This window comes from Accipiter gentilis, chromosome 17 (assembly GCF_929443795.1).
Source record: "Accipiter gentilis chromosome 17, bAccGen1.1, whole genome shotgun sequence".
Classification (NCBI taxonomy): domain Eukaryota; kingdom Metazoa; phylum Chordata; class Aves; order Accipitriformes; family Accipitridae; genus Astur; species Astur gentilis.
In genome coordinates, this window is record NC_064896.1 from 24782949 (window position 1) to 24801518 (window position 18570).

At 39.5% G+C, this 18570-nt stretch overlaps 1 protein-coding gene across 3 annotated transcripts in view; it reads right to left on the bottom strand.

Moving 5' to 3' along the window:
- Window positions 1-3502: 3502 nt before the first annotated feature.
- Window positions 3503-18570, bottom strand: part of GAS2 (growth arrest specific 2) — a 97443-nt gene continuing 82375 nt past the window's right edge. For all 3 annotated transcript variants that reach the window (XM_049820236.1, XM_049820238.1, XM_049820237.1), the window contains exon 8: window positions 3503-4837. In XM_049820236.1, the coding sequence (XP_049676193.1) occupies window positions 4619-4837 (219 nt within the window). In that variant the 3' untranslated portion in view covers window positions 3503-4618. The remainder of the gene's footprint in view (window positions 4838-18570) is intronic.

An 18570-nucleotide genomic window follows, 5' to 3' on the forward strand; every position in this document is an offset into this window, starting at 1 on the left:
TTACTTGGGTAAATAAAAACACCTCTTGTTGGTTTAAGTTTTTCGGTAACATTAAATGCAGTTGAGAACGAAAACAGAAAATACTGCAGTTCAGTAGTATACAACTGATCGCTACCTGAAGCGTACCATTGAACGGTAATGCTGAGAACTAGGTAGATGAAAGCTGCTCTGTCCTTTTAGAAACAGACACCTCCCCTCTCTTTCTTATCACTTAGTGCTGCAATAAGTAAATATGAAACACTATAGGAATTTTGTCCTTATTTCCCCCAATCCTAGACGTTTATTTCACCTTGGAGGCTGTTAAAATGCATCCTTTCACGTGGCTTATCTAGGCAGTTGACATTTTGTTGGCTTTACAGCAGTATATACCTTTTTCCCCTCCACCTTCTGAAAGCATTTTCTTGCAGATCACTTGAAAAAACTCCCGGCAGTCAAAGACCAGCGCTCGTAAGCTGAAACGAAGGGGCTGACTCGGTGACTGCGATGGCATAATCGCTGTTGCGGTAACAGAAAATGAAACCATCTGCTCCTGCGTATTGTTAAACTACACGGATTGTGCCAGGGAGAGAGTGTTCGGGGCAGAGCTCCTTGAGGTTTAGGAGGGCACAGAAGCCGCGTCTCCACAAGGGTGGGTAGCGCCGCTGCGGGCCCTTAGGAAAACAGATGACTTCAGCACGTGGATTTGGCACGGTGACAGACTGAATCACCGGGACACAGCTCATCAGGCACAAGCGGTGCCAGCAGTTGGACTGGGATGGAAAAACCCCTCCAGCCCCATAAAGGTTCACACGATCCCACGTGCCTGTTTCACCTTACTTTAGATTCCTAACATACCACAGGCTAAGAAAGTCGGAGACACAGAGCAAAGAAAAAGCACTCTGCCTCCTTCCCTGGCAGGTACTGCGTATCAGCAGGCAAGGCAGTACAACACATAGGCCCAAAAAGAACCAAACCCTCGTCAGCGTCTCTAGCAGACGCTTCTGTAACGCTGTGGTGCGGCAAACGGCTCATCTCCCTGACCTAAAACGAACACATGTAATGAATTCAGTGTTGGGTCTTAAGTTATAAGAAACTTGCTATACCTTCCCCCACACATACATTGATACCTCCCTGCTTCGCTCATCCCCACCAACAGCCCTTGAACTAGCTTCCGGAGATTTTACGTATCATCTCCAAACTGCTGTTGGAAAAAAAGGTGGTAATGCAAGGGAAGGAGCGCTCATCGCTAATAAAGATGAGGGAAAAAAAACCCCTATCCTCAATCATTTATGTAAATAACGCTGCTTGGAAGAAAACCTCCAGGTAATATCTGAACCGCAAGGTGACAGAAGGTACCTCCCATAATGAGCAGTAACAGACGTCACATTTCTAAACTAATTCCGAATTGCTTCCAATGTGGTGATGCTTATTTGACGTTGGTAATAATAATAGGTTTTGTAAGGATTCGAACATAATTTAGCCATCTTTAGCACAGTCACTTATTCACAGCCAGCAGGAGCTCCCACGAGGTTTGTTCTATGACCCAACGAGGACTTTGAGCCTCCTCAACACTCCCATTCAGCCGAGTTGTACGGCGACAGAGTAAGCTAAAATCACTACATGGCACGCTTCCTTACAATCATCTTCCATGGCTACTCCGACATTTCCACATCTCATCACCTGCCCTTTTAACAAGAAACTACTCCAGCCTCAGCAGACCCTCCCTCGCCTGGGGGGACAAGAGAAGAGCTGCAGGTCTTCCCTCTTGGTACTCTACAATTCAGTTCAGCCTTCTAGAAATCTACACTAGAAACCTTAATACCATGGGTTTTAGTGTAGAAACGTCATACCACCCACTATAGCTAGCTGGTCAAACAACAGGGGTTTTTCTCCCCAAATACTGTCGACATGAAGCCTGTTCTGCCCCCACCACTGCAACAAAGGCCATACCTCTTCGGGCAAGATTTTGCTGCTCAGCTTCAGCTTTGTAAATTGAGCCTTAGGCTCCTAACAAATTCCCTGACTCCTACGTTGCGATAGGAGCTAGTATACGAAGAAAATACCATTTATCAGAGCAGCAACACTTACCTTCTGAAGAACATACGCCCAACCACTTCCTCCAGAACTAACTACCTTCCCCCTTCCCCCACTTTATTGATGCTCCTGCTTTAATTTCCTCCTCTGCTATCCACACTCACACCAGGTGCATTAAATGCACCAAGTCCCACCTGCAAGATTTTTACACAGATTAGGTGGTAGAGGCAAGACTTTAACAAGTCCCTTATAGGTTTCCCATTTTGGAATAGGCCAAGTTGAAGTTTTAAGTCAGGAAGTGTTTTAATGTGGTGGTTTTTTTTTTTTTTTTTTTTTAAGATGTTTTGAGTATCCTGAATCAAAAAAGACTATTTTGATACCTACAGTCCAAACACATAAAGCAGTTCATGTTTAATTTAAAATCTTGGTTTGGATTTACCAGGGTTAGTTGTTGAAGTTTAATGTTAAAATAAACCCAAGAAAAATTTTTTAATAATTGTCTGCTCGTGATTTATTAACATGTAAACACCGTCAAATATTTTAAAGAAAAAACATAATAGTAATGCACACTTAATCTTGGATGATGGAAATACAACTATTTATGTTTTAAAGAGTAACCATTACTTCAGAATAAACATCTGACACTTTCACAAGTCTTTTTTTTTTTCTTCTTTGTTCATTTGAAAACAGATCTCTTGGTGCACATATTAAGATTGTGATTTTTTTCAGCTGTGCTGCATTCTTTTAAAATAATGTTGCTCACGGTCTGTTCTCGGCTCCCATAAGGGCTACGAACATCGCTTCTATGAGAACTGGGTCTTCCAATGGCTTTTCAAAGGATTTACTGCTTGAGTATGCATTTAATCGTCCTAGAAAATGTCTCAAAATAAGAATGAAAGGCTGCAATTATTCTTTCTAAAACCATGTCTGGAATTATGGACCGCTACTTAGTATGGTGCACCAAGCAATTGTGAAACTGTATTTAGCAGATATTTTTGGATGGTGAGGTAGAATGGTTCCACGGAAGTGAGATAAAACGTGCCGATTTTAGTAAGGCATGGAACATGAAAGAAGAAGGTCTTGATCCTGCCTAGCCAGTAGATACTTTGCTGTTAATTTTAAAGACCGCAGGGACAGATCATAAGGAAGGATATGTTTTAAAATTAGACTTCAATAAAGACAGAAAAATACCAGCTGGTACTTAAAAAAGTATTTCAAGAATGCTTTCAATTTCATTTTTTTTCCCCTGCAAAGGAAAATTAACTTTCAATAAAATCTGGATATTTCCGAGCTATCTGTAGTAAGTGAAATCCTTGTCTCATTCACTGTGTAGCTCACTATTAGGTTAGCAGGCAGTATTGTATATTGTAGGCATCCAGTCAGTAGCAGCGAAGTTTGGGAACACAGATTACAAAGAATAAATAAGACTTTCAAAATGTATCAGTATTTTAAAAAATTTTATTTCATTTGTAATGAAACAACTGAGTTCTGCTCAAATTTATACAGTCAGTGAAATAATCCTATAAAATGATTTTTCTAGGACGTTACAAGGCACATAAATTACCAAATATAAACATAGAAAAGTAGCCAAAATAATGAACTAAGCCCCCATATGCCTTTAGCTATTTTAGAGGTGTGTGAATGATTTACAAGAATGTGAATCACTCCACTGACAGGGTAATGAGTATTTCACATTTGGCATGACCAACGAAATTAAAAATAAGGGGAAGGAAAAGCTCAGATTCAAGAAGAGCGTAGTGTTTTGTGACTCAGGAGGGACTAGCATCTTCTGAAGCTCGTCGAGTCCAAGGGCTGTGCATCTTTTCCTGCTTCCCTTCGTGGGTCGCAGCACATCACCCTCCCGGTACATCTGTATTGTCTGACAGAGGAAGGGGCAACCTCTCAACTTCCCCATGCTTCTATATTGGGCCACTTTGTAAAAAACAGGAAGGACCTACGTACACATCTAGCACTGAGCATTGTCTTTAGCTTTAAAGAGTAGAAGGTGGGGGGGGGGGGGGGTTCCTTGGGCTTTTTTTTTTTTTTTTTTTTTTTTTAAAGTAATCAGTTTGGGAAGTTGTTTGGCATGCAGTAAGTCTTTATATTCTACTGGTTAAGAAAATCTTGCAACCCATAAAAATAGTCAATTTTTATTTCATTTCAAAAGGCATTACCAAATAATTTCCACAAATATTCATTTTCCACCTGCATATATATTTTTCAGCTAGCCTAACAGTCAAGGATTCAATGTAATAAGAATTTCATACAAATATATTGTATCGTGTATTTTCTTCCATTAACAGGATCCACTCCTTTATGTAACTCTAAGTATACATTCACATATTAAAGAGTAATAATTTGGCTAAAAATATATGTCTATTTCTTATCTGATTGTAGTAATTAGCCTATCAAGGGTAATTTGCTATAAAAGATACAGTACTAGAAATAAATAGTTCTACAGTTCAAAGATTTTCAAAATGGGTTGCCATTTCCAGTCTGTCTTAAATTTTCCAAAGTCCTTTTAAAGCATAAACTAAATTTACTACACTTGAGAAAATAATTTGGACCTACGTACATAGAATCCCAATCACATGAGAAGCTTATTTCACTTAATCTCCTTCTTGGTTTTGTAATGGGCAGAAACAACCAGATAATTGTCTGGATTCATGTCCCTGAGGGTTGGAGACTTGCTCTGGATTGGAGAAGTTTTCCCATCCACTCGGGAGATCTGCAACATTCGGCACGGGTCATGCTTCAGTAAGTAACCTGCAAAAGTCTCCCATCCTCCTCCAACGCGAACCATCACATGTTTGTTGTGCAGCATCTGAAATTACATAGACGGGAAAAAAACCACCAAAACCTCTTGAGAGGGAACCATTCACTGGGAAATCGCATTTTTTTCTACTGGAAAAAGCTGTGCTGACTTTAATTAAAAGTCACAGACGTATGTTAGTAGTCTGCTTTATAACAGAAGGAAAGGAAAAGAAAAGGTAGAATGGTTTTTATTTGAATGTAATACGTAAATTAAAAAAGGTAAGAAAAATGAGATCATATTTAAAACTAATATTTTATGTAAACAATGCTACATGTTTTTCTAGTCCTGTAGCACCGAGTGATCCTGTTCTTCATGTTTTTAGTACAAACACGTTAGGGAACGCAAATATTTTTCAGATTAATTTTTTGAAAATATGTTAGTAAAGACACCATTTTATATGTCTTGAAACTGGCTTTTCTTTATAGGCTAGGGATCTGTATAAAAGGAGTAGTGAAGGGCAAACAAGCAAAACCATCTCCTCTATCTCTTAAAATATCAAAGAAGTTATTTAAGAAAATGAAGTACCCTTTAGTTTAACAATGTCGTATTGCTGACATACATTTTAACTAAAACAGTCCAATGTTGCAATTAAATTAGTCTAATGAGGGACATCAGAAATAACGTAACTGGAACTGTTTGGAGATACCTGAATTTATGCTGAGTTGGGAAAGAAAATACAAGAAAAGTCCCCAGGCTCTTACTAGCAGGAGAGCTCAGTACTGCTTACGCTTGCTGCCTTTATTCCAGGAACACTGGGGCTTGACCTACAACGGAATTTCAGGTTGAGAGGGATATCTAACTGCCAAATTAGGTACCTCTCTCTCATGTGTATCCTCCAGATCCACGCTCATTTTCTGCCTACACTCAAATGAGGTTTTTCACCAAGCACCAACGCAACTTCTCCCACGTCTGCACCCGCGACTTCAGTTGGCACTTTCACTAATTTCTCTCTTCTAGTTCTCCATGCAGAACAGTCAAATAAATACCAGCGAGGGATCATAAAGCAGCATATTCTATAGAAGCCACATCATAAATCATGCACTGAAAAATACTTTGATTAGTACATCTCATGAACTGCTAAACATCATTTAGCCGTAGCGCCAGAAATTAAAAATTGGCCCTGTAAAAGGCATGCTAGAAGCTGTTTAATGTAGTCTGGGTAACGACATTTGGATTTATGGCTGTGATGAGTATATGGGCTCTTCTACGCGTCCAAAACTCCCTCGAGGGCTGACAGTATTTGCAGTTGAGACTTAAGTGGCACGTAAGCCTTTCGTAACAGCACAATTCAGATCAGTACACATAGCATAGGCAACAAACCAAGAAAAATTCTCAAACAATATCACAGGTAATAAAAGGCAAAAATGTAATTCTTAACCCCCCCCACCAAGAAACACCCCACCTCAAGACTAAAAATACGTTGTTTGATTTCTGTTACATGAGGAGACATTCACTTGGAGTGAAGAAAGCATGGAAAGCTGTACAACTTTCTGAAGTTTGAAAATCAGAGTAAGTTCATAAGGAATCAAACTCTTCATCCGAGTAAGCAGCTGCGAATGAAATCTTGTTTGAAAGTTTTCATTTAAAACTTTTTAATGCAAGGCAATTCTTGTTTCTGCATTTTGGTTTTTCTGTGAAACAGAGTGGGAAGTCAATTCAGCTTTACGGATACTGAAAAATAAAGTTACTTCTGATCCATCCCAGTGAGAGCACACTCAAGTACTCTTAGTTTAATTAACACCTCTCAGCTACTGAGACTGTCTGTACTGTTGCTCCGGGTCGTAGGAGCATCAGCCTCTGTGATAGCTATACACGAGTGAGGTTTTTCTCTAGATTTACATGGACAGGCAAGTAGAATCAGAGTCACATCTTCACCAATCACGCTTTTTCATCTCCAGCTTTGTATTTTAGTGTCAAGACTTCATTTTGAACTGACAATGCTACGGTCAGCCTTCAGCAGTACGAGATTTGAATCACATCTTTAGTCTGAACAATGTATCACGACTGAAGCAAATGGTTTTTACATCGAGTTTGAAAATTGCAATTCAAATGGTGACACAGCCTTGAGACAACAGTCTACAGATTTATTTAGCAACTTTCTCCTCTTTGAATGCCTAAAAAAGCATTTGAGAAATGCCCTCAAAACTTTTCGCGTTAAAACATTTGAAGCCCAACTTCGGTCCACTACAACACGTGATGGTGCTGCGGGAGGGAGTTAACTGTTGCTGAATTTCAGCTTCCACGTACTGTCACCGGGGGGTTCATGTTCTAAGAGCACTTCGTATCTGGACTTTTGATTAAGACTTAGGAATGGAAAGTTAGCAAAAAGTATGTTTGGTTCAATTTCCCTTAGGGACTACTGTGCAGACAAATAAAAACTACTGCTGGTATGTTATTTCCTGATTCTCAGGTTAAATGTACATCTTCTGTCTTTCCCCTCTTTTCCTTTGTATTATTATACTACTCTGAAATTCATTGAATGCTTGCTTTCTATAGAGACTGGGTTTTCCTACATCCTAAAATATAGTCATGGTTCATGCTGTGCTGTGCCACAAAAGGACCATTTTACCCCTACCGCCATATTTTGATGTCAGGAACCCCAGCACAAATCCAGAATAATTCTGCTAGCTTCAGAATTGCTTCAGGTTCACAGAAGTATAAAGGATTTCTCACCAAGAAAAAAAAAAAAAAGAAAAAGAATAAAATAACTTGCTCTACTTTCTAACTGAAAAAGCAGTTTCCTCCTCAACGTACTTCAGCTGGAGATAAAACTTTTGAGATTTTATGATCCACCTAATTCAGCTTTTCATTGCATGAGACGTCTGAGAAAGAAAAAGTTGGATTCTACAATAATGAGGTTATTAGTTATCAGTGTAAATAAATTCATGACACGTGTCTATTTTCACAGCACCATCCAGCCAACTGAAACTGAGAAAACCCTTTCTGTAAAATAAAATCCAACATATGTTTACGATTGCCACAAATCTTCGTTATTTCAGTTGCGTCTGAAGCAGGGCTGTCACTAAAGCTGTTCTCTCTAGAATCTGTGTTTAACTTGAATCTATGGTGAAGCAAACGTATGAGAAACCAGATAACCAGACAATAGCATCGCAGAGGGAGAAACTAGAGATTGTTTTGGTATGCGTTAAGGGTGTATCAAGAGATAACATGAGAAACCGTCAATAAAAGTTAGGTAAACTAAGTTGTCATTGCATAGGACTTTGGCATCAAAGTGAAACATAGTCTAAATGGCTCTGGTTTTCACATAAATAAGTTTAGAGAGCTTTATGGCTTATTAAAGAGATATTAGGCTGTATGTAAAGATATTAAGCTCATGTAAATGAGCATAGTTTTACTGGCTTGAAAAAAATGTATTCGGTTTTATAGGAACTGAAAATCTGGCCCAATACTGTTATTGTTCAGATTATATTATAACTTTCTTCAAGAATATTTCAGGGAGGGAGGGGAAGCGGGAGGAGGAATTACACACTACGGATCTGATCCAAGTACTGCAAAAGCCAATGGAAAGAATCCTACGGACTCGAAAGGAACTTGGGCTGGGCTCTGGAAGCCAAACACAGCAACCTAAAGCAAATCATAGCCTGGAGTTAGTTGGTGTGATTTTAGGCCAACTTCAGAAACAATGTAGGCTACGTAGTGAGAGAATATTGACTATAAAATCCGAAGGTGTTTGGCAAAATAACCCAGTGCATCACACCAGTGGCTGTGCAAAAAAAGTTTTGCACTCCAAAAGTGAAGCATTAATGAGATGGGGAAAGAGAAGAACTGAATACATTTCAATTAATTTTTACTGAATATGAGCCGCTTCGACTCATTGTCATCAGCAGATATAACCCTTGTTCTCGTATCTTAGTGTTTAGGGGACCTTCTCTGAGACATGTGCAGAACTACATCATGAAATGGGCTTCTAGAGCGATGTATTTTCACACCGACCCCAGAGACATCGCAAGCCAACACAAAGGAAATCCCAGTGTTGTTAAGACTTATCCACATCACTGTGTCAGACCACTACCCATAGGAAGTTGGAAGGCCTCGCTGCCGTCGCTGCAGGCTTCGATGCCCGAGGTGAGTACGCGCACACACACGGTACGGTCAGACACGGCGCCTCTACTTTATGATTTTGCTGCAACCCCAGCTGATGCTATTTAGGAATCATTTTGCTCCAGCTTCTCTGTACCATTTATGATCGTTGATGATCTACCCTTCCGTCTATGTAAAAAAAAAAAAAAAAAAAAAAAAAAAGTCTTTCTCAAATCTCAGCATTATTCACTAACTATTCTTAGCAAAAAAAAAAAAAAGGTGGAGCAGGGTACGAAACTCGTACCAAGAACGGGACCCAGCTTCCCCAGCGAGTCTCTGGGCCTGTATCTAGCATATGGTATTGTCAAGTAATGACAAATTATTCCATAGACCATAGCTCATGCAGACATTTTCATGGAGTAGGACATCTCTTCCATACAAGACACTGGTCTCCCTCAGCATCTTCCTAGTTGTGACGGAAAGAACTGATGTTAAGAGAGAACCTGCAGCCTGTGGCCGCATGGGTGGCTGACAGAAGGTGAAGTCTTCCTGGAATTTGGTGCACATATCTATACGGAAAAAAATATATTATCTGGGGACTTAAGACACTATTGCTTCAGAGAACAAGGCTTCTGTCATCAAATGTCAAAATTTTATTCCTTCTCCTGGCAAAAACTTTTAATGGTAAAGCTTTAAAGCCAGCAAAATCAGTTCTCAAACCCCCCGGCAATTCCAATGCTTAGCAGTTACCTAGGTCCTCTTGAAGGTGGTCACTGAAAATTCTCACATCTACCATTTAATGTAGAGCCAGGGCTAGCCTGGTGGGGCCCTGGGAAAGACGGTGAAAGACTGGCAATGTGCAGAGAAGCCTGTCTAGTTGTATGACTTCACAGCAGCTCCGACAACATTAGTTCAACATCCCCGACAGTCGCCAAAACATACAAAAGTTCACATTAACAGGTAATGCTAATACTCCATTCAAATGGGTCATGACTGGGGGCTGGCCAAGAAGAGGACACGGAGGAGAGCTGAATGGGCCCTGGCCATTGGTCTGATAAGGGCCTGACAATTGGTCTGAAAATGGGTTTGATAAAAAAAAAGAAATTGAGGGAAACTACACGGATGTGCAACACGTGCTGAGAGTGGCTGGCCTCTGATGAGGCAAGCTCGTCGCAGATTGGAGTTAGGATCCCTACTTGTTCCACGGACGTTTTGAGGACACCTGACGGGAGCAAGTGCAAGGGCCTTGGATGAAAGAAAAAGAGCTGCAGTGCTGCCCTGTGGATCATGGATTAGCGGTACTTAATAGTGATGTTTAGCAACGTCATATTTCCATCATCATTGACGTTGTCATATTGACAGTTTACTCCTTTCCAGTACGTGGCCATGCAGTAGGTGGTAGTAGGCATTTACACCAAGTCTTCTAAACACATTCAAAAGGGGAAGTGAATTTTCAGAAATTTGTGGGCAACCTGCTACATGGAGTTTTTCTACTTCCCTGAGAATTCAGTGATCTGAAAACACCATCAAGAATGTGTAATAGACTCCTGATTAATTGCTGCAAGCCATGTTATTACAGACGTTAAAAATACCTTGTTAGCAGAGATTATGCAACTTCATCTCCAGCGTTCATTGTCAAATTTATAGCAAAATCCTGGTGTACCATCACATTTAAACACCAGTCTGGCTAGATTTAGATACATTCCTATTTTAAAAAGTTTACAGACACTTTAGCATACATTTTGTAAGAGGCATTACTGTTGCTACGTACATAGAGTTCACCCTTATAGGCACAAGGGATGGTGGGAGCAATTCCCAAGAGGACACAGAAGAAAACCAGCTTCCAGCTGGAAAGCTAGAAAGCTTCCCTCCAACTATGCTTTTTCTTGGCTTTCATTCTCCTTTTGTCATTGAATTTGTGTGTCATCTTCTTAGAGAAAAGTTTCAGCCTGATAAAACAAAGCTTATTTTAGACTTTTAAGAGCTCACTTATGTGCCTAAGTGCACATCTAAGGAATTCAAATGAAACCTCAACCCTGCAAATCTGAAAAAGTGCAAATTATGTAGCCAATTCTAGATATTAATTATTTATGCACACTGAAGTAATCTACTTAAAGTATATTAATGTGTATTTTGGCAGGCAATAGTGTATTAGTCTCTTCCAAACCGAATTATCCTATGATCTGACTGTATTAAGAAAAAAAAAAAAACAACAACCAAAACCAAAAAACAAAAAACTTTCACCACCTGAAAAACAGGAAAAATGCACTCCTCATTTTTCCCTGTCATCCCTCATTAAGTCACATTGTGCCTAGCCCTCCTCTTGATGTAGGATTATACAAAACTGTTTTGGATTATGTCTACTAGTTTTAAAAGTTCCAAACGATGCAACTTGTATCACTCCAGTCTTTACATATGGATTTGTTTAGGGACCTCCACTGAGTCTCTGTGTTGTCATTCTAAAATCCCCATAAAGAAGCCTGCACTTCCCCTCTCTGCAGACACCGTGATAATGACATGGAAAATAGACAGCTCACTGGCTCAACATCTCCTCCTCATTTTCAGGGATTTATATGTAGTAAATCACACTAAATGAATCTCACTTAGGTGGAAAAATCATTATAAAAAAAGCTCAGCTTGACAAAAAGTTGTCTAGAGTGCACACTAATTGCTTGCCACAATATTTCTACCCGTGCTAGAGTTGGGGTTTATAATTAACGCGCTTTCTGAATTATGAAGAATTTTATTTTAATGTTATATCTTGGGCCGTAGCAAACACATTAACAGGTATCCATCCACTCAGTTTATTGAAACGATCTCTTACACTATGCTGTATAAACAAAGAATGGGATGGAATGATTCTTTATAAATGATTTATAAGCTTCATTGGTTCAAGTCTGTATTCCTGAAACAAATCAAATGCAAGCATTCCTGATTTTATAGTAAATATGAATGGTGGAAAATAAAATAGAATGGAGGCATTCATCAGAATCCCTAAATTTCCATTTTGGGGCAGAATAACCTTTATTGCTTTGTGTCAAGTGATATTTCTCACTGAACGAGGAGCTCGGTTTTCATGTAGAACCTAATAAAGTTCCCAACCGCTTCAGCAACACCACCACACTTACATTCTCCACGTCTATTGACTGACATACAGGGTGGGGGGAACTGAAAGAAGTATTAACTTAAATAGGTGATACAAAAAAATTGTATCAGTGTAGTTCCAGCTGAAATGATTTTCAGTGGCTGCTGATACACTGAATCCTGATAGGTTTTCCAGGTGAGGCAGCCAGAGAGGCTCGCACCGATAAAACCTTCAAAGCATGTACAGACCAGGCCTTACACTAAATATAGATCAGAAGCCTCCTATAATTCACCGAATCATTTTTTCAAAGTTTGTTTCACATCAAAAGAACACGCAGACTTTGCATATGCAAATACAAAAGGCATCTAAATAATCATTTGCACATGTAGATATCCCAAAGGCAATTTAAACATGAGAAGTATGAAATGGAAAATGGCAGGTGTAAGTACCTGCTTTTCTGCTTTTCAAAAGTTGGCTATCACTTCACTCAGTCAAACAAAATTCATCAAAGAGGACTACAGACTTATCTCTCTGGTGACAGGATTTTCATTTAGGAGGTCAGCCACAGTAAAGACAGGGGGTTTAAGCTTATCCTTCTCTTCTGAAGTTAAAATCTGCTAAGTCAGGCTTTCTGCAAAACTGAGCTGAGTGCTAATTTTCTACTTTTCCAATCCTCCTAGGTGAGAACTGTTATTATAATTAGAGTAGCAAACACAAAAGAAGGAATGTTAGTGGTGCAGTATATTATATATAGTGACATCTTCAAGACAGACATTATCTTTCACGACACACATGGCAAGATCCCTGATCTGTGCCTGGTGCCCACAGGCACTGTCACAAAACAAATAAGAATTTAGGGTACAATGACATATTTTGGTACCATTTTCCATATTCAACTCCAAACCGCTTCAGATACACACATCAGACTCACATTAATAGTGAGGGTTGGTTTTTTTCAGTGATAAGAATGAGATATTGGTATTAATTAATAATGTCCTCTATCACAGATACTGTTGTACCTTCAAAGACAACTTAATCGCAAAATAAAAAAAAGGCACCTATCTTCAAATAAGTTAAGACATAACGAGAGACTCAAGGTTTAGTGGGCAATCAACACACACCTTTAACAGTCACTGTTCCATGAAGGACAAAATGTTTGATTAAATGTGTTTTCATTAAATTGTCTTCCCTATGCAGACTTTTGTCAGTTTTCTATTACATAGTTGAGCCTCAAAAATGATGTAGAAATTCTTCAGGATTTGTAAAGTGATACCAGCTTATAGTATTATTATACAATAGAATATTATGTACTAGAATTTATTATTGTAATATTATTGTAGTATAGGATTAAATTAAATAGGTATTACCTATTGTTTCACACTTAAATCTATTAACAGAATTTGCAATGAAGTCGAAATGGAAGTGATCAAATATACAAATAAAGTGAAGAACCAGTCTCCAAATTTTGGAAGCCTACTCAATAACAGATACTAATTTGGGAGAAGGAATAGGAGACAGAAGTGTAGGACTTTGTATCTGTTTCCATTTGTCATTGAAAACAAAGCCAAGACAAAATGAGTTCCAATAAGAAAAACAGTTTAACATTAGTGAGACTGATGCTCCTCTCTGATTGAGGGATTTTTTTAAAATTTTTTTTTTTTTTTTTTTAAGGGAGGATTAAACTGGGAACGAATAAATTGAAAACTTGGCACAGAACGTAGTGAATTTGGGTAGACAGTATATGGATATTTTCTTACTTCTACTTTGCTTATTCAAATCTGACCTGAAACATAATTCTTTGTGGGTTTTGTAAAATGGCTGGTGGTCTCAAAGCTGAAAGCCGTTGCGCAGTTGTAAATTATGTCATCTTTTTGAAAATGTTAATGAAAAGATCAGAGACTGGGCTAGCCCGCACTCTTATTTCTCCAAATGATGCTGCCAGTTCAGGCCTTTGCCAGTGTGGCTGAGGAAGTTTCAGAAGCCAGAGTTGTATCTGATTTTTGTTCTTCAATACTGTGTAGTAAACGTGGCTGTTTCAGCTATTAAGTTATGGGACTGTGTTACTTAGGTATCCCGCCTTGCTCCCAGGCTCTTCCATGACAATAGAAGTTGACTTCTTAAGACTGTTTTGCATCAACATGAAAATGCCAATCTTTAAGTAGCAACGGGTGAGGTGTTTGAAACGTGATGAAGCATTATTACTTTGCCACAAAAGCAGAAGGCTCACTAACAATACTTATAGCATAATGCTTGCAAGCTTGAAAATACTTCAACATTGATATTAAAATGATCCACGTGAGGTACGAAGCTAACTCCTGGTCTCCTAGCAGATTAACTAACATATGCACCAAAAGGTCTCAGAGGAAACATAATGAAATCTAATAAAACTGAATGAGACCAGTTACACAGTATTTTCATTAAGTGACTGATCCAGTTCCTACTGAAGTCAATGGGAATGTGTCCAATTCTTCAAAATGTATTTTGGGTCATGTTTTTCTGAAATCTGAACCTGACCCTTTTGCTCAAGTAAGTAATTTTCTTTTTTTTTCTTCTCTGAAAAAGCCCCAAGGATAAGGGCTTTAAAACCATATCCACTGTGTCCTTTGTTAATTAAATCTCCCTCACAAAGCAGCCCTCTCAGTCTCCTTTTTATCTCACAGATATTTCTATGAAAAGATGCATAACATCATCAACTTTTTTACTTCACTGAATCACACTGCAGAGAGCTCTCTTCATTTAGAATACAAAGTGAATTGTTTTCACCCAGCTCATCCTTATTTAATTGATCAGTCATTTTGCTTCCATGTTGATTTGTCCTTTTTCTAGACTGACATTACTGTCCGTTCATCCCATTCAGCAACTGCTTCCACTTGCAAAAACACTCCTTTCCGTGAAAAACTTAAGCCAAAGAAGGGTAAGTCAGGCTGACCTGAAATATGAACACCCTTGCCTCTCTCCTGGGACTCAGTTTCTTGTCAGACCTTCTTTATCCCATTTGCAAGTTCCCGCTAGAGGATCTGTGGACCGACCTCATTTGAGATTTCCACCTCACAACTTTTCAATTTATTTTTCCAATACTGACCCGAGTTGTTAAACTACCTTATCAGTCAAAATTCTTTCTTTACAATGCTTATGGAACACTATTATAAGATGTCACATTTTCAGCACAGGGCTGATGGTGCAACTGGGAACTGAAGACATCTGTACCCTGCTGAAGACAGAGGCACAAAAATGAGTGTCTAGTGATTCGACTGGAAGCAGACTGCTGTAGCTCAAAAACAGAGGCTTCATATATTAACATACCTTGTCGGTATGACCTATATTACCTGGCTACCTGCTGAAGAAAGTTAAAATGCTCTAGGACTGCTTAAGTGACGTACAATTCACACATGACTGTAAATTCCCCCTAACAGGAAGGCAAGTGGAATTCGTAAAAACCTTTAAAAATCTGGGGACAGTGCGAACAAGTATATCAAGTCTCTGCCTTTCACCCTTACAGAGAGCTAAATCCTGCTCCTCTGTTATTGTTTATGCAGGAGGCAAAGCCTTCTCACCATGCATCACAGCAATATGAAATGAAGACTTAAATTCATTTAGATTTAGTCACAGCTCAGCAAATAGCATGTAATCGGGTTAGAAACCCAATACCAAGGGGAAAGAGCTTATAAATTGTTCCTAGAGCTTTCCCCTAGCTGAGGTACATATGTGGAAAAGTTGAGATAGCTTCTTAGTTATGTCCTGGTTTACAACAAACAGCTGCTCAAAGCGGGCAGTTTATAAAGATCTGAAAGAAGCCAGGAAGCATAGATTTCAGCTTGAAGACACAGGGTGTCTAAGAAAACAGAGTGAATAAGACGCTAGATGACTAAAGCCTCATACAATCCAAGGGAAATAACGGAGGATAACTGTGGACCATGACCTCCACTTAAAGCAGCCAGAGAACAGGCAAATCACATGTTTACGCTGGTACCAGGCATGACGTGCCAGAAGCTTTTTCCATTTGATATTTCAGCAAAAGATCACAGGAGAACAGCACGCAGCCTCCCGAAACGGGCAACAGCAATTGCTGAAAACAATGCTCCTGTAAATCTAATCTAACAGCGTACATCGGTAACCATGAAGATCAGCAGTTGTGGCTTTATCAGAAGTACAAGCAACAGCAGGGTGGTGACAGAATGGGAGAGAAATAGGAAATAGGATTTCCCAGGATGTGGGGATGAGCAAGACGATAACAAACAGGTGACCCAGAAACACCCACTGCAACATCAGAGGCAGCAGTACTTAAGAGCCAGGGGACAGAAAGCTTCTTTATGACAGGCATCGAACAGTAAGCAAGAATCGAGCAGCACACTGAAACCCTGAATTGATGTGAGACAGGGAATATTAAAGGATGGAGAGGGAGATCTCAGGGCAACTAACAGTAATTACTAAAACTACTGAAAGACAATTGAAAGACTCAAAGGACAAACTGGAAGCGTGTCTGACACCACTGTCCCATAAATTACGGGATCTAGCATAGAGATGGCTTTTAGCTGACAGCCAGGCATCTGAAGAGACGGTAGAGATTGAAACTATGGAGCAACGATCAGGAGAATTGCACACCACACTTGACATCGGGACCTGAAGCGTATACGCAGACATAGATGGAAGGTGGTGTCAGGGGAACTGAGAATTTTAGGGGAATCGGGTAGGAAAGAAGAAAGGTCCACTTGCACAGTGAAGTGAATGGAAAGATCTCATTAAGCCTGAGGCACTGAGGAACAATCAGTTGATTAGCGAGGAGGTCCCACCTTGAGCAGTAGCATTTCCACAGTCATTCTACCATTAAAGATACTTAGAACCCATGAAACAACATCTTGCCTTCTGCAAAAGAAATAATCAAGCGAGGCAACTGGAATTTTTCCCCTTTCACATTGCAAAAATGCAACCTCCTCCCTCTATTTGTTCTTGGCAAGAGATGAAGCGAATATGCTCGGTGTAATGACATAAGCCACGAATGCACGTGGATGGAAACTAACGAAGAAGATTGCCTGTTCCACTGGTTCAGCTCTGGATTGAATACACATGCAGGGAGCCAGCCTCCCTGCAAAGCTCTAGAACAGAACAGGAGTTTAGTTAGCCACTTCTCATATGCAGGAAGAAGCCAGGAATTGGCTTGGAGGGTGAAAGCACGGCCACGTAAATTCTGCATGGCATAGACACCTCAAGGTCAACAGCCTATTGACCTCCGGAGGTTAAGGAAAAGGCGAAGTCGCATAAAACATTTTTACAAAGGGAAAGCACCGGGGAAGGTAAAATTAAAGTATCGTCTGTAGCACAAATGTTGCACCTAATGAAACCAAAGTCTTTACTTCTGTTTTCAGAATATAGCAGACTCATTGAAAGAATTCCTCAAAGTATTCCTGCTTATCTAACTGAAATCAAGATACGTCTTTGGATGTGTACTGATATAAATAACCTGAGAGTTTGGACATTTGGGATTCTCAGTCTTGATTAAACTTTCCCTCAACCCTTACTTTTAGTTTCTGTCTGTCACAATGTTATAGAATTTGGGAATAGTACATGTAACACTAGACCTCGGCTGCTGTTTGAAAAAAGCATCCTGCGTAGGCGAGCGCTTCGTGTGCGAGAAATGACTCAGACGCAGACAGAAGTAAACACATTTGTTTATTCATTAAGAGGCAAGTGAATTTCTGACCAGTGGAGGCTTTTATTTCTTGGACAAGGAGGAATAATGGCAAGGAAAATTAATTAGATGCGGGAGTCATGTCCAGAATGGCATTTGTAGGTAAAGAGATCATGCGTTCCCAAGCACTTTGGGTGAGACCCTGCACCTGGTTGGCTACATGAGGTCAATGAGGGTGACGCTTTCTCGTTGCATCCCCTCCAGACATTTACGTGTGGGCTAGCCACAAAGACCTATTCCCTATCAACTGAGATGTGGGATATTTAACAGAAATCCGGTTCCTTCTAGCTACAGCACTGACTCGTAAGAAATATTTTATGCAACCCTCAGCAGAAGAGATGATATGGCAAACAGATTAAATACAGAAAAAGAAATCAGGCAGAGTTTATGAGGTTAAGTGAAAGAGAAAGCGTAAACTGGCAAGTGCTGTCTCTGGATGGAGACATGGAAAACCAGATGTACTAAGATCAAATAATGGGGGGAGGGGAAGACAGTCTTTCAGAAAAAAACATTTCAAAAACATAAGCCTGAAGCTGCCAAAATAAATCTATGAGTGATCGCTTATAAAGAAAAAAGCTTTAGTCTTACCTTTAGAAAAAAAAAAAAATTTTCTTAATTGTAGATGGCTTATGTTTCTGCTAGCATTTTGAGCCTTGGAAAGTCTCTCTCAAAACCAAAAAGCTAAGGGGACAATTCTGTCTCACGTTCTAAAGTTAAGTAAGTTTTTACCCCCCAAGGAATACCACTGAAATCTATATATTGGAGCAGCGAGATACTACTCAGAATGAGTTCGAGAGGCAAAATCTAATAAGAAATAAAAATGAGTTCCGCTTACAAACAGTGCACAAATTTAAAAACAGAAACAGGGACAAAAGGAATTAATTTTAACCAGACCATCACAATTCTCCTAATTTACATTCCTGTAAGGAT